The 13,822-nt window shown below is 40.9% G+C and overlaps 1 protein-coding gene across 1 annotated transcript in view; it reads right to left on the reverse strand.

Annotated features, from left to right (window-relative positions):
* Positions 1-558: 558 nt before the first annotated feature.
* The window catches only part of ABRAXAS2 (abraxas 2, BRISC complex subunit), a 29,521-nt gene continuing 16,257 nt past the window's right edge, over positions 559-13,822 (reverse strand). Inside the window, exons 5-9 of the mRNA XM_064373749.1 lie at positions 11,476-11,666; positions 8,755-8,874; positions 8,156-8,240; positions 6,060-6,174; positions 559-2,732 (exon numbers count right to left, since the gene is read on the reverse strand). Of these exons, the coding sequence (XP_064229819.1) occupies positions 2,263-2,732; positions 6,060-6,174; positions 8,156-8,240; positions 8,755-8,874; positions 11,476-11,666 (981 nt within the window). The 3' untranslated portion in view covers positions 559-2,262. The remainder of the gene's footprint in view (positions 2,733-6,059; positions 6,175-8,155; positions 8,241-8,754; positions 8,875-11,475; positions 11,667-13,822) is intronic.

A 13,822-nucleotide genomic window follows, 5' to 3' on the forward strand; every position in this document is an offset into this window, starting at 1 on the left:
CTAAAACGCTGTAATTCGCATGTTAAAACCCCACTGAAAACACTCTCCCCTTGCATTTCGGAAGAAATAGACATCACTCGACAGGAATGGCACCCTCAGAATCCAGGATACATGTGTTAGCCAGCCGACCCTCGTTCTAAAGTGACCCCGCAATTCCTAAGACACTCTTGGGCAACAAGTTCTACAGTATCTCCATTGTTAGGGGATCCAGGCTGAAGAATCACTTTAAACAAGATCTGTTCTTCTGCGAAAGATGCCTTTTAGGGCCCTTTCCAAGATTCAATTTTATACTCAATTGATATTTGAGTATAAAATTATACTCAAGGTAACGTGAAATCAACAGAAACACTTTGGAAACTGAAACGTCTGAAAATCACAGAAACATTTGAGCAAGTTGTGTTCCTGTATTTCTCCTGAAACCAGCCTGACAAAAGCTTTGTATGGAGGTGAGTTTTGATACCCTTTAAAAAGCTCTTTCAAGTCCATGATGAACTGCCAGGATGAGTACACTGAGACAAGGCCTCATCTGGTGCTGAGACAGACATGAAAACAACGGTACCATGATTAAGTATGTTTTTATTGTCACATTTAACTGCTTTGTCAGATATACATTGTAGATTTCGGTATGGCATCAAAATAAAAGTATTTTTCTGAATGTCAAAATCTGAACAGAGGAGATGGCAATGGCACTTTAAAAAAATAAATTCACACTGGTGCTGAAGCTGCTTAGTAGGCAGGTAGCTGATAAAAACTGGAACACATTTGCAGAGAAAGTGGTCTGCAGCATTTTAAATCAAATGGCAGTGGTGTAAGGCCAACAAAACCAGGAGAGTGGTTAAAATACAGACGCCCATAGAGCGGCGATCCAAGGAATGGCAGTTGTAGCGTTTCACTTTCGGTCTGTATCATATTGTCTAATTTAGCACTGGAACTGGAGCTGAGTAAATGTCTATCCTATAAACCGAAACTACTTTTTCAGAACCCAGATTTTAAGCCTCTCCAACAACTTCATTATTCTTACAGGTTTTAACTAGTTCAAAGGAAAGGCAGTTAAACTCCAAGTATTAACCTTGTGGCCGTCCTTGTCACAAATGGCGGGTCTTGCCATTTCCACACCAGAAGCCGACATGCTCCTGAGTGTCTTAGTGGTTTCACACATTGTGGGAAAACTAGAAAACAAGTAGTCATTAAATAAAAATTTAAGTGCATCCCAAGAGAGTCTGTACACATACTGTGATTATTCCCCAAATGGCAACTTAAAATAAGTATGGTTATTCAGCTTGAAAATGAATCTTTATTCACCAAGATTCCCAAACAGTTTATTATTAAATGTCTTTCCTCCACAAATAAAACTAACACTAGGATGTGCCAGAAGATCTAAATGAGTTATATCCCTTCTGTATGAACTCAGCTAAACCTACCGTGTCTGGAATCTGTTCATCACAAAACTCAGGTCTGGTACCTAACTCATTCTGTTATCCACAGCTGTGTGTCCTTTAAGATTCTAGAACAGAGACCATAAATGTGCCAGTGCAACACAGCAGTCACTGTAATCCACCAAGAAAAAAATAATTTATTTTATGACATATTTATTTGGATGATTACTTACTGGTAGTTAGTATCTCTACTTTTTTTTTTTTTTAAAGGCAACCATTTTAAGTGATAATACATATCAGGCTAGTAGAAAAAAGTTGAAAGCCCTCTTTTTTGATCTCACAAAGTCATGCAGACAAGAGAAGGTATATCTGATTTGTTCCAATCAGGCTTCTTAGAATTAACAAAATTTCTTTTCTGGCAAAGATGAATTTGGCTCATCATAGAAAGAAGTTCTTTGAAGGCTGCTGCTAAACTTGTTTCCCTTTGAAAAAGTAAATTTCAAGGCATGATAGTGCAAGAGGTAAGTTTTTGATTTATAGAACATTTATAGACTAATTGTGCTTAGTCTCTAATTTCCAATTTATTTTAAAGAACAGAAACTACACTGATTAGTTTCACTTTGCCTAAATTTACCAGTACATCCATGAATCGCACCAGAATTAGGACAATTTGATTATCTTAATGATTCTGTCATGAAACTTGCACCCTACATCCAAAGGTAAAGACCAGCGGATGGAGGCTCCCACCAGTTCTGTGCACAAGGACTCTCTTCTTGGGAGTCAAGGTATCTGAGAAAGCAGTTCTCCCCCCAGATTAAGTTATCAAAAACCCTCTCGGTATGCAATGAAGAAAAACAGTGCTAGGTGCAGAGTTTCTTTTGTTTAGTTAAATCTGGGAGGTCTGAGTGTTCCTGGGGTCCTCGTCGGGATGTGTCATGGGTCGAGAATCCTTTGAATGTGAGTACTCGCTATTAGAGGGCTCTGTAGGGTCAATCAAATTTTCATAATCACTGTCGTCTGAATCCTCACCGCTGTCTCCAGCTGCTCTTTGGGAAGGAGGAAGGTCAGCTCCACTTCCAGGATACTTCAGTCCGGCACTGGTGGAAGCATAATTGGAAGAGCCCACAGCTTGAGGTCGAGGCATAAAAACACTCCTTTCCGTGCGAGAGTGGCTCAAAGTACTTTCTTGATTGTTTGGGTGAAAATCAGAATAGGGGGGAGGAGGATCAGAGGCCTCTGCATCTCCAAGGGTACTTCTGCCTTCAGCTGCAAACCCAGAATAGGGCATCCGAGGACTGAACGCTGGTTCCAAACTTTCACATGGCACCTGTCTGCTTAACACTGCCTGCTGCAATCCTGGATGAAAACAAAGAATATTCTAACACTTTCTAGATTCTCACAGCTTTTCATCTCAATACATAACACGGCCAACCCAAATGTTCTGGAAAGTAGCAGTGGGGCAATGAAGTTGACTGCTACTAATTATTTTACAATTGCATAGTACTTTATAATTTACAAAGCATTTCCCTAAACATTAAATTCATTTAAGCCCATGACAAATTTCTGAAGTGTTATCATTATCATTATTATTACTGTTTCCATTATATATGCCAAGAAACCAGAGTTCAGAAAGGTGAGGTGATGTGACTATGGGGACAGCGGGAAGTGGGCCTGAGACTCAGAATGCAGGCTGTGTCATTCCACATCCTGAGCTAGTTCCCAGGTGTGGGGCTCACTGCCTCACACTGTGGGGCCCAAAAGTTGAAATGGAAACGTCTTGTACACGGCATGGGAGTGTAAGATTCTTTTCTCAGCAGCATCCTATCAAAAAACCAATTTATTTATAGCTACCTGTCACAATACACTTATACACCTCTTTCTCGTTAAAACTTTAAAAGCCCTATTTGTTAAGCAGGTACTGAACCCACAGCTTTACTCTATTTTTATTAATGTTCTCAAAGAACCCACATAGTCTATATAGCCTTGAAGGTTTTTCTAGGTAACATTTAAATTTTTCTTAAAAAATACTATAAAACTGATGCATACTTGTGCAATATTTAGAATATTTAGAAACAAAGAAAGAAAATAAAAGCTGCCCACAATTCCATCACCCCAATAACACTGTCAGGATGAAAACAGCACAGGATTTCAAGCGAAGAGACCTAAATTGTAAATATCAGGCCCTTACTTCCTAGCTGTATTACAGAAGTCACTAATGCTTGTTGAGCTCCGGTTTTATTATCCAGCTTTGAGTGTCTGTCTGTCCATGTACATGTTTGTCTGTACATGGCTGAGATTACCCTGTTTCTACTGTTTTATATCCTAGTTTTTTGTTTGTTGAGACAGGGTCTCACTCTGTCACCCAGGCTGGAGTGCAGTGACACAATCATGGCTCACTGCAGCCTTGACCTCTCAGGCTCAGGTGATTCTCCCACCTCAGCCTCCTAAGTAGCTGGTGCTAGAGGTGCACAACACCATGCCTGGCTAATTTTCTTTTTCTTTTTTTAGTAGAGAGGAGGTTTTGCCATGTTGCCCAGGTTGGTCTTATACTCCTGGGCGCCAAGTGATGCACCTGCCTCGGTCTCTCAAAGTGCCGTGATTAGAGGTGTGAGCCACCATGGTAGGCCTAGTTTTTTTACTTAAAATTATATATTGGGCATTAACTCAAATTCACTTCAATGGTTGTATAATATTCCATCATACATATATATACCACAATTTAAAGAAAACTCAGAACTGTAAATTGGCAAATTATACATATTTGTAACATACTGTAATTTATTCAATTATTTTACTTTTGTTGATTTAACTACTTTAAATTCCTATTTTGGCCAGGCACAGTGGCTCACACCTGTAATCCCAGCACTTTGGGAGGCAGAGGCAAGATCATTTAGAATTCAGGAGTTTGAGACCAGCCTGGGCAACAGAGTGAGACTTCATCTCTAAAAAATAAAAATAAAAATTTCTATCTTCTCTCCTATCTTCTTCCTTTCTATCTCCTTCCCTCCCTCCCTCCCTTCTTTCTTTTTTTTTTGACAAAGTGTTGCCCTGTCACCCAGGCTGGAGTGCAATGGCAAGATCTCGGCTCACTGCAACCTCCACCTCCCAGGTTCAAACGATTCTCCTGCCTCAGCCTCCTGAGTAGCTGAGATTACAGGCACCCACCACTACATCCAGCTAATTTTGTATTTTTAGTAGAGGCTGGGTTTCACCACGTTGACCAGGCTGGTTTCGAACTCCTTACCTTATGATCCGCCCACCTCGGCCTCCCAAAGTGCTGGGATTACAGGCGTGAGCCACTATGCCCAGCGTTTTTTGTTTTTTTTTTTGAGACGGAGTTTCGCTCTTGTTACCCAGGCTGGAGTGCAATGGTGCAATCTCGGCCCACCACAACCTCCACCTCCTGGGTTCAGGCAATTCTCCTGCCTCAGCCTCCTGAGTAGCTGGGATTACAGGCACACGCCACCATGCCCAGCTAATTTTTTTTGTATTAGTAGAGACGGGATTTCACCGTGTTGACCAGGATGGTCTCGATTTCTTGACCTCGTGATCCACCCGCCTCGGCCTCCCAAAGTGCTGGGATTACAGGCTTGAGCCACCGCGCCCGGCCAAGCCTTTTTTTTTTTTTTTTTTGAGACAGTCTTGCTCTGTCACCCAGGTTGGACTGCAGTGCAGTGGCGTGATCTTGGCTCACTGCAAACTCCATCTCCCGGGTTCAAGTGACTTTCCTGCCTCAGCGTCCCCAGTAGCTGAGATTACAGGTGGGTGCCTCCATGCCTGGCTAATTTTTGTATTTTTAGTAGAGACAAGGTATCGCCATGCTGGCCAGGTTAGTCTTGAACTCCTGACCTCAGGTGATCTGCCCGTCTTGGCCTTCCAAAGTGCTGGGATTATAGGCGTGAACCACCATGCCCTGCCCTATCTGCATTTCTGATTATTTCTAGAAAAATATAACAGTAAATTATACTGTTATATTTGCCTGGAAACATAAATTACATTTTAACTGGATTATACATATTCTTATTAAATTAGAAAAGTTTAGCCTCAACCTTATCCTTAACACTTGATATTATCTGCCATACGTTTACACATTTTACACACAGATATTAATTCTGATGGTGTTACAGTAAACATGTCTATTATGCTGGAATTATTAGGTTCCTCGGCCTAATTCTCAATCACTTGGTTCCTTAGCCTAATGGTGTCTATCCATCCATGGCTACCAAAATTAGCCATTTAAAACCTTTACTGTGACCGAACATAAAGCTGAAAGAATATTCGACAGCTCCTTTATGAGGCTATATTTAAGACAGGACACAGTGCTTGCCTGCTGGGCATGCCAGGGTTAACTTAGCGATGCCCATCACATTCACTGTAAGTAGATCCGACTGTTAATATATACACAAATCTGTATCAAAAACTTCTTGGGATTTTTTTCTAATTTCCACTTCAGCTTTTCTACCTTCAGTTTTGTTTTTCTTCAAGTATCAGAGAATTAGGGGTAACTATGAAAAATGGCACTTGCCCTCCAGAGGAGCTTAACAAGAGACTACTCTGCCCCAATCAGGCTCATCTGAGACTTGCTGAGCATAGGAAGAGGCACACCGTTTATTCTATGATATGATCTGATGTTTAAAACAACTTTTCCCTGATACCAAATGGTAAAATTAACAAGAAACTTACTTCTTTCTTGTTCCTTTTCATTTTTCCTCTGAGTGATTTGTCTTCTTAATTTGTTCACTTCTGCCTGACAAGATTCAACAACTCGCTCACTCTTTTCAACATCTGCACACACTGCCTGAGGAAAAAAATGACAACAAGCAAGGTTAGCTTCAAGTTCAAGCTCAAGGCATTCCATAAATTCAGTGCTGACTACAACTCTAGAAAAAGTCCAGATGGTTTATTGAGTTTAAAAAGCAGCCACATAAGGTAGAACAAAATCATGAAAGCCCAAAAGATTAGAATTGTTATTATTCACCGATTTGCTTTCTTAAGATGATTATGCTATTTAGCTTATAAATTCTTGACCAATACGGTTAAGACAGGAAAGATGTATTCTTTTCCTTTGATTAACCATTTTTATTGAAATGAAAAGGGAACTCTTGTTACCAGTTTAGCATAAAAGGAAGAACAAAAGATAAGACGGAAATAAGATGCTTCCAACTTTTATTACCAACATTGAAAAACCAGATAATTTAACAGAAAATATTTATAAAGAAAAGTTGAAAAAAAGTTTCAAAGTCAAGGTTTAATAAAAGATAGCTATTTGAAACTGCTTCTATGTAATTTTGCCATTTATAATCCTGAGAACACTCTATGTGATTTGATATTTTCAAAGCAGGCCTTATTCAATCAACAATGAAATGTAACAGCCACTTTTGGCCAGTGCTGATATTGTGAAAAGGGCATGGTCATGAATTCAGGACAAAAAGCTGTTTTCCACTGCACGTTCCTTCCATAGCAGAAATACCAGAAGCTTCCAGAAAGTAAGCTGGTTACCAGTGAGCCTGTATAAAGTTCCTTATACTGGTCGGTGCACAGCGACCCCAGTTTGGAACACTAGACTGGAATTGGCCCTTGTATGCTTCTCCTTTTGCCCCGTGCTGAACTCAGCCTGTTTTCCTCTTTTTCAGTACCTGCCTTCATTCCTCTTTCTACTCATTGAGGCCTTCATCCTTTTAATTTTATATTTTAGAGATGGCGTCTCACTCTGTCACCTGGGCTGGACGGAGTGCAGCAGCAAAATTGTAGCTCACTGCAGTCCAGTCTTGACCTTCTGGGCTCAAGCAATCCTCCTGCCTCAGCGCCCCAAGTAGCTGGGGACTATAGGTACATGCTGCCACTCTGGGTTAATTTTTAAATGTTTTTACAGAAATGGGGTCTCATTATGTTGCCCAGGCTGGTCTCAAACTCCTTGGCTCAAGCGATCCTCTTGCCTAGGCCTCCCACAGTGCTGGAATTACAGGTGTGAGCCACTATGCCTGGCCAAAGCCTTTTTCCTTAAAGTTAGGCTTTCTCTAGGTCTGGGAGAGCTTCATCAACTTTACCACTTTCCTTGCTGTACTCAAAGGCAAGTTCCAAGGCCTTTTGTTCTTAGGGTTTAGAGTAAACTACTCCTGAGAACACAGCAGGGATGATGAAAAGAATGTGGGAAGGTATCATTAGCACCTAGCTCAGTATTTGGCTCACAGGAGATGTTTCCATCGATGTCTGTTGCATAATGACTAGGAACGAACAGGCTCCATTGAGACCCTTCCACTCGATGGAGGCAGCTGGGGCAAAGTGAGTGAACCAGGATGAAGAGGCAGAGCTGCAACCAGTTATGGGTACCTTTTGATATAGTCTCTACTTAGAATATAACTGATGGAGACAGCTGTGCTCTTAGCAAGCCTTCCTTCAATATGGAATACAGTTTCCTAGAAAAACTACTATCACAAATGGGGCCGTAAGTATTTGTCAACAGCTTGACTCTATTCTGTGAAAGCAGATTCTGAGCCGGGCGCGGTGGCTCACGCCTGCAATCCCAGCACTTTGGGAGGCTGAGGTGGGTGGATCACCTGAGGTCAGGAGTTCAAGACCAGCCTGGCCAACATGGTGAAACCCCATCTCTATAAAAAATAAATAAATAAAATAAAATAAATAAAATTTAAAAAATAAAAAGAAAGCAGATTCTGACTTTCGGATCTAACTCTATTTGTCAGTTGGAAGATAATTAAAAATTAGTAGAATTAAAAGCTTTTGGGCAAGACAAGATGAAAACTAATAAATAAATCAGTTACCTGTACTTTCTCCTGAAGTGCATTATAAACCTGATAAATCGCCCTGATGTCTTTCATTACTCCATCCTTGTCAAAAAAGTCAGTACTAGAAGACAAAGAGAAAAAAGACGCCACAAGGTTATCGTAACTGCTGTGAAACGGAAAGGCATTTTTCCTATCTCTTCCACTTTACTCTACTGTTTAAATGTTGTGCCTCCATCTAAACATTAAAGTGCTTAAGGAATAATGCCCAGACAACAAGAATCACGGAAGAGAAATTAAAAAGAACCCATGTTACCAAGATCATTTAAAAAATAATAAACAGGTATGTATTCTTCAGTGACTATGGTTAGCTTTTAGAATCTCAGAAATAATACTCTATCCAAAACTTTTGTTATCATTGTGGCAAATGATTTAAAAAATTCGTAAAAGTAAATTATCTTTTCAACAAGAATATAATTTTGATATACGCTGGTGGTATCTAGATAATTACCTTACTGTATTCTTCAATTTTAATCATACCAACTTGGTTTTACATTTTTCCATATACTTTTAAATGTTATTAACAAAAGAAATACTGCTGATAAAAGAAAAAAACAGCACTTTACCTTTCAACTTACCCATGTTCTTTAATCACTTTGGCATAACTCTGAGAAGTATTTGGCACTGAAGACACTTTGTACTCTTGCTGGCTAGTATTTCCTAGATTGGGAATAGCAAGTGATATCCTTTGATTATACCTATGGGAAAAATTCAGAAAGAGATGATGTTAAATGTACCATTCTATCATATACAAGTGAGACTGACAGTTTAAAAAAAAAAGGGGGGCTGGGTGTGTGTAATCTTAGCACTTAGGGAGGCTGAAGGGTGCAGATCACCTGAGGTCAGGAGCATCAGGAGCTCGAGACCAGCCTGGCCAACATGGTGAAACCCTGCCTCTACTAAAAATACAAAAAAAGTTAGCCAGGCATGGTGGTGCACACCTGCAGTCCCAACTACTCTGGAGGCTGAGGCAGGAGTATCACTTGAACCCGGGAGGCAGAGGTTGCAGTGAGCCAAGATCGTGCCACTGCACTCCAGCCTGGGCAATAGAGCGAGACTCCATCTCTAAATAACTAAATATTTAAAAGGGCATGCATGCTGGCATGTACCTATAGTCCCAGCTACTTAGGAGGCTAAGGTGACAAGATCAGGAGTTCAAGGTTGCAGTGAATTATGATAGTGACACTGTACTGGCTGGGTGACAGAGCAAGACCCTGTCTCTAAAATAATAATAAAATTAAAATAAATAAAGTTAATTAACTAAAAAAAGAATAGGGCATGGTGATAGGAGTCTTAGTTGCTGACACTGATTAACAGGAAGGTCTCATGGAGCACCTTCGACTACAGACAACTCAAAGATACATGAATTAGAAATTTTTTCCCTTCTTGTAAAGTAGAATCTTGCTTATCAACTCGAGAGCAGAAGTCATGCCTCACACATCTTTTGTATACCCAGTGACTGACACAATGCTGAGCCTGTTGTAAATGCTCAAGACATACCTACAGATTACATAATGAAATCTTACAAAAGCCTTTTTAACAATTAACAATTATTTTCGCTGATGTCAATTTAATTTATTCTACAACAAATAAACCTCCAGAGGGAAACCATTCTGCTGTTTATAAACAGACAACATGATCATATAATCATATTTTTTTATTTTTTTGCTTTAATAAGTTCACAAGGCAAAACCCTTATTAACCAGCAGGTGGATCAATTTTACAATTTTGTATTTGAAATTTATGTTTCAAAATTATAATCAGACTTCCACAGCAATAAAACTGCATTTCCACATAGTGGATTATGGAGACGTAAATGACAATTTCCAGGTATTTATTCCTATAAGAATTTATGCATAATAAACTTGTCTTATTAATGCTTCTTGATCCAAAAATAATTTTATATAAATAACTGACAGAGGCCAGGGGCGGTGGCTCAAGCCTGTAATCCCAGCACTTTGGGAGGCCGAGGCGGGTGAATCACGAGGTCAAGAGATCGAGACCATCCTGGTCAACATGGTGAAACCCCGTCTCTACTAAAAACACAAAAAATTAGCTGGGCATGGTGGCGCGTGCCTGTAATCCCAGCTACTCAGGAGGCGGAGGCAGGAGAATTGCCTGAATCCAGGAGGCGGAGGTTGCGGTGAGCCGAGATTGCGCCATTGCACTCCAGCCTGGGTAACGAGAGCGAAACTCTGTCTCAAAAAAAAATAAAAATAAAAAATAAATAAAAGTAAATAAATAACTGACAGAAAAATACCTTCTTTAGGCTGGGCGCAGTGGCTCATGCATGTAATCCCAGCACTTTGGGAGGCTGAGGTGAGCGGATCACCCGAGGTTAGGAATTCAAGGACAGCCTGACCAGCATGGAGAAACCCCTTCTCTACTAAAAATACAAAATTAGCTGGGCATGGTGGCGCATGCCTGCCATCCCAGCTACTCAGGAGGCTGAGGCAAAAGAATCGCTTGAACGCGGGAGGTGGAGGTTGCAGTGAGCCAAGATCGTGCCATTGCACTCCAGCCTGGGCAACAAGAGCGAAACTCCAACTCAAAAAAAAAGAAAAAAAGAAAAATACCTTTTCTAACCACAAAAAGAGCTAAAGAGAATAATAAAAGTTTTTATTTAAAGATGCATAAAAGAGGCAGGCAGATCACCTGAGGTAAGGAGTTTGAAACCAGCCTGGTCAACACAGCAAAACCCTGTCTCTACTAAAAATACAAAAAAATTAGCTGGGCATGGTGGTGTGTGCCTGTCATCCCAGCTACTTGAGAGGCTGAGGCAAGAGAATTGCTTGAACCCGGGAGGTGGAGGTTGCAGTGAGCCAAGACTGCACCACTGCACTACAGCTTGAGTGACAGGGCTAGACTCCGTCTCAAAAAAAAAAAAAAAAGCATAAAGTACACTATAAGGCACATTTTTGACATGAACCTCAATGACCTGTACCAACGTCCTTCTTTTTTATTTTTATTTTTTGAGATGGAGTCTCGCTCTGTTGCCAGGCTGGAGTACAGTGGCGCAATCTAGGCTCACTGCAACCTCTGCCTCCTGGGTTTAAGCAATTCTCCTGCCTCAGTCTCCCCAGTAGCTGGGACTACAGGCACACGCCACCAGGCCCAGATAATTTTTGTATTTTTAGTAGAGACTGGGTTTCATTATGTTGGTCAGGATGGTCTCGATCTCTTGACCTCGTGATCCACCTGCCCTGGCCTCCCAAAGTGCTAGGATTACAGGTATGAGCCACTGTGCCTGGTTCCAACGTCCTTCTTATATGTGAGGCAGATGGAAAAGCAAGCTTTACCTTCTATTTGGTCTAAAGAGTACGTATTCTAAAGCATGAGTCGAATTGTTGGCAGTGGAGATGAAGCTGAAGAGAAGAAAGACGAGGTCAGGCACGCCGAGGATGCGGGTGAGCTGCTTGTGAAGAACCTGCTCTCTGTAGGACATCTGCTGCTGCGTGTTGCGCCGGAATCTGTACCACCCGATGACTTTCTGCAAGAAAAGTGTAGAAAGTCGCGTGAAATCTTACAATTTAATTCTGAAGGTATCCATACAAACACGCGCACACAAATGTTCACAGCAGCTTTACGTGCAATACAGCCCCACATTGAAACAACCCAAGTGTCCATCAGCAGGAGCAGGGATAAACAGATTGTGGTTATGCATACACTGGACTCCTGCTTAGTCATAAAAAGGAACATGGATGAGTCCCAAAACTATGCTGAGTGAAAGAAGCTAGACACCTCCTCACTAAAAAAAGTACAGGTTATAGGATTCTATTTACACAAAATTCTAGAAAAGGAAAACTAACCTACAGTGACATAAAGCAGATCCGTTGTTAACAGGAATGAGGAGAGAAGGTAGGAATGGAAAGGCAAGAGGAAGCTTTTGCAGGTGACAGATGCTCATTATCTTATTATGGTGATGGTTACATACATCAACCTCGTAAGAGTATACTTTTGAAATATGTGCAGTTTATTATGTGTCAATTTTACCTCAATAAAACTATTTTAGAAGTTTAGCTTTGTCAGCTCTAACTACGGCATAACTAAACTGGCTAATGAAACTGTTATGCTCTCTGGAAGAATACTTCTTACAATGGGCTTTGTTGGTCGTCTGGAAGTCAGATGACTGCAGAGCTATCTGAAAGACTGCTGCAGTGCAGACTCCTGGGCCCCACCCAAATCTGCAGAATCAGAACCTTAAGACAGAGCCAGGAGTCTGAATTTCAGATGAGTTTCTGAGTTTTTCTTTCACATATTGAAATTTTAAAACATCTGTTGTCAAAACATTTAATTCTTTACTAGAAGATCAATCTTCATACAGCCTCCCTCTTTGAAACAAATTCTGGATTAAAATCTTGTTTTAAGAAGTAAAGGTAGTTTAAATCTATTAGTGTCATATTAAAATCAACAGTAAATTGAGATATTTCGACACTTTCATGTAGAAAGAAAGTAAATCAACTTTTGCTGAGGCAGCTGTGTCACAAATATTTTCACTAATTATTACACCACACTAAGTGAATAATGTTTTCTCCATTGAGTTCATATCACATGCAAAGTACTCCAAAGAACAAATAAGCAACAGTTCCTAACTCAAGGAGTACTACTGAACATAAAAGGTAACTTCCCATGGATTAAAGCAATTAATTCTGACATCCCTTAAATAAAAAGAAAACCCAAGCCTTTCTTTCAGTGTATAATCTTTTTTTTTTTTTGAGATGGAGTCTTGCTCTCTCCCCCAGGCTGAGTGCAGTGGCGCAATATCGGCTCATGGCAATCTCTGCCTCCCAGGTTCAAGCGATTCTCCTGCCTCAGCCTCCCAAGTAACTGGGATTACAGGCATGAGCCACTATGCCTGGCTAATTTTCATATTTTTAGTAGAGATGAGCTTTTACCATGTTGGCCAGGTGGGTCTCAAACTCCTGACCTTAACTGATCCACCCGCCTCAGCCTCCCAAAGTGCTGGGATTACAGGCGTGAGCCACTGTGCCCGGCCTCAGTATAATCTTATAAAAGAGATGTTTTGTCCAAAGTCACACAGCTCATGAGTGACAGCCAAGATGCGGAATCAACATGCCTGCCTCTTTCCACTGGGCAATGCTAGCTTTCACATTCTACTTAGACATGATGGTGGTCATAAAAAAGGTAAAAGCAGTTTTCCTTTCAAGAAAATGTGGATACAATTAGACAGAGCTATTGACGTATGTGAACACAGCATATTTCATTCTAAGATTCAATACTCTGTACTTAACTTCTACGTGGTATGTTGGAATTCCCTACTCAGCAGAACCCAGGCATGCCTCGTACTTCCCCTGCCTTCCTGCAGAGACCTGAACAGTGCTCAGCACACAGGCTGTTTTCATGAAATACTCATTGACTAACAGAATCTTTCAAGTGGCTATCTTGCAGGCTGGTCTCGAACTGCTGACCTCAAGTGATCCGCCTGCCTCGGCCTCCCAAAGTGCTGGGATTATAGGCGTGAGCCACTGTGCCTGACTGATTTCTTCTTTCTTTTGCGAATTTCATGTTCATGGTCGTTACTCATTTTTCTCACTTATTTTGAAATCTGCCAGGTGCAGTGGCTCACACGCTGTAATCCCAGCACTTGGGGGGCTGAGGTGGGTTGATCAATTGAGCCCAGGAGTT

Source organism: Aotus nancymaae, unplaced genomic scaffold, assembly GCF_030222135.1.
Source record: "Aotus nancymaae isolate 86718 unplaced genomic scaffold, 86718_ANA_hifiasm-v0.15.2.pri h1tg000010l, whole genome shotgun sequence".
Classification (NCBI taxonomy): Eukaryota; Metazoa; Chordata; class Mammalia; order Primates; family Aotidae; genus Aotus; species Aotus nancymaae.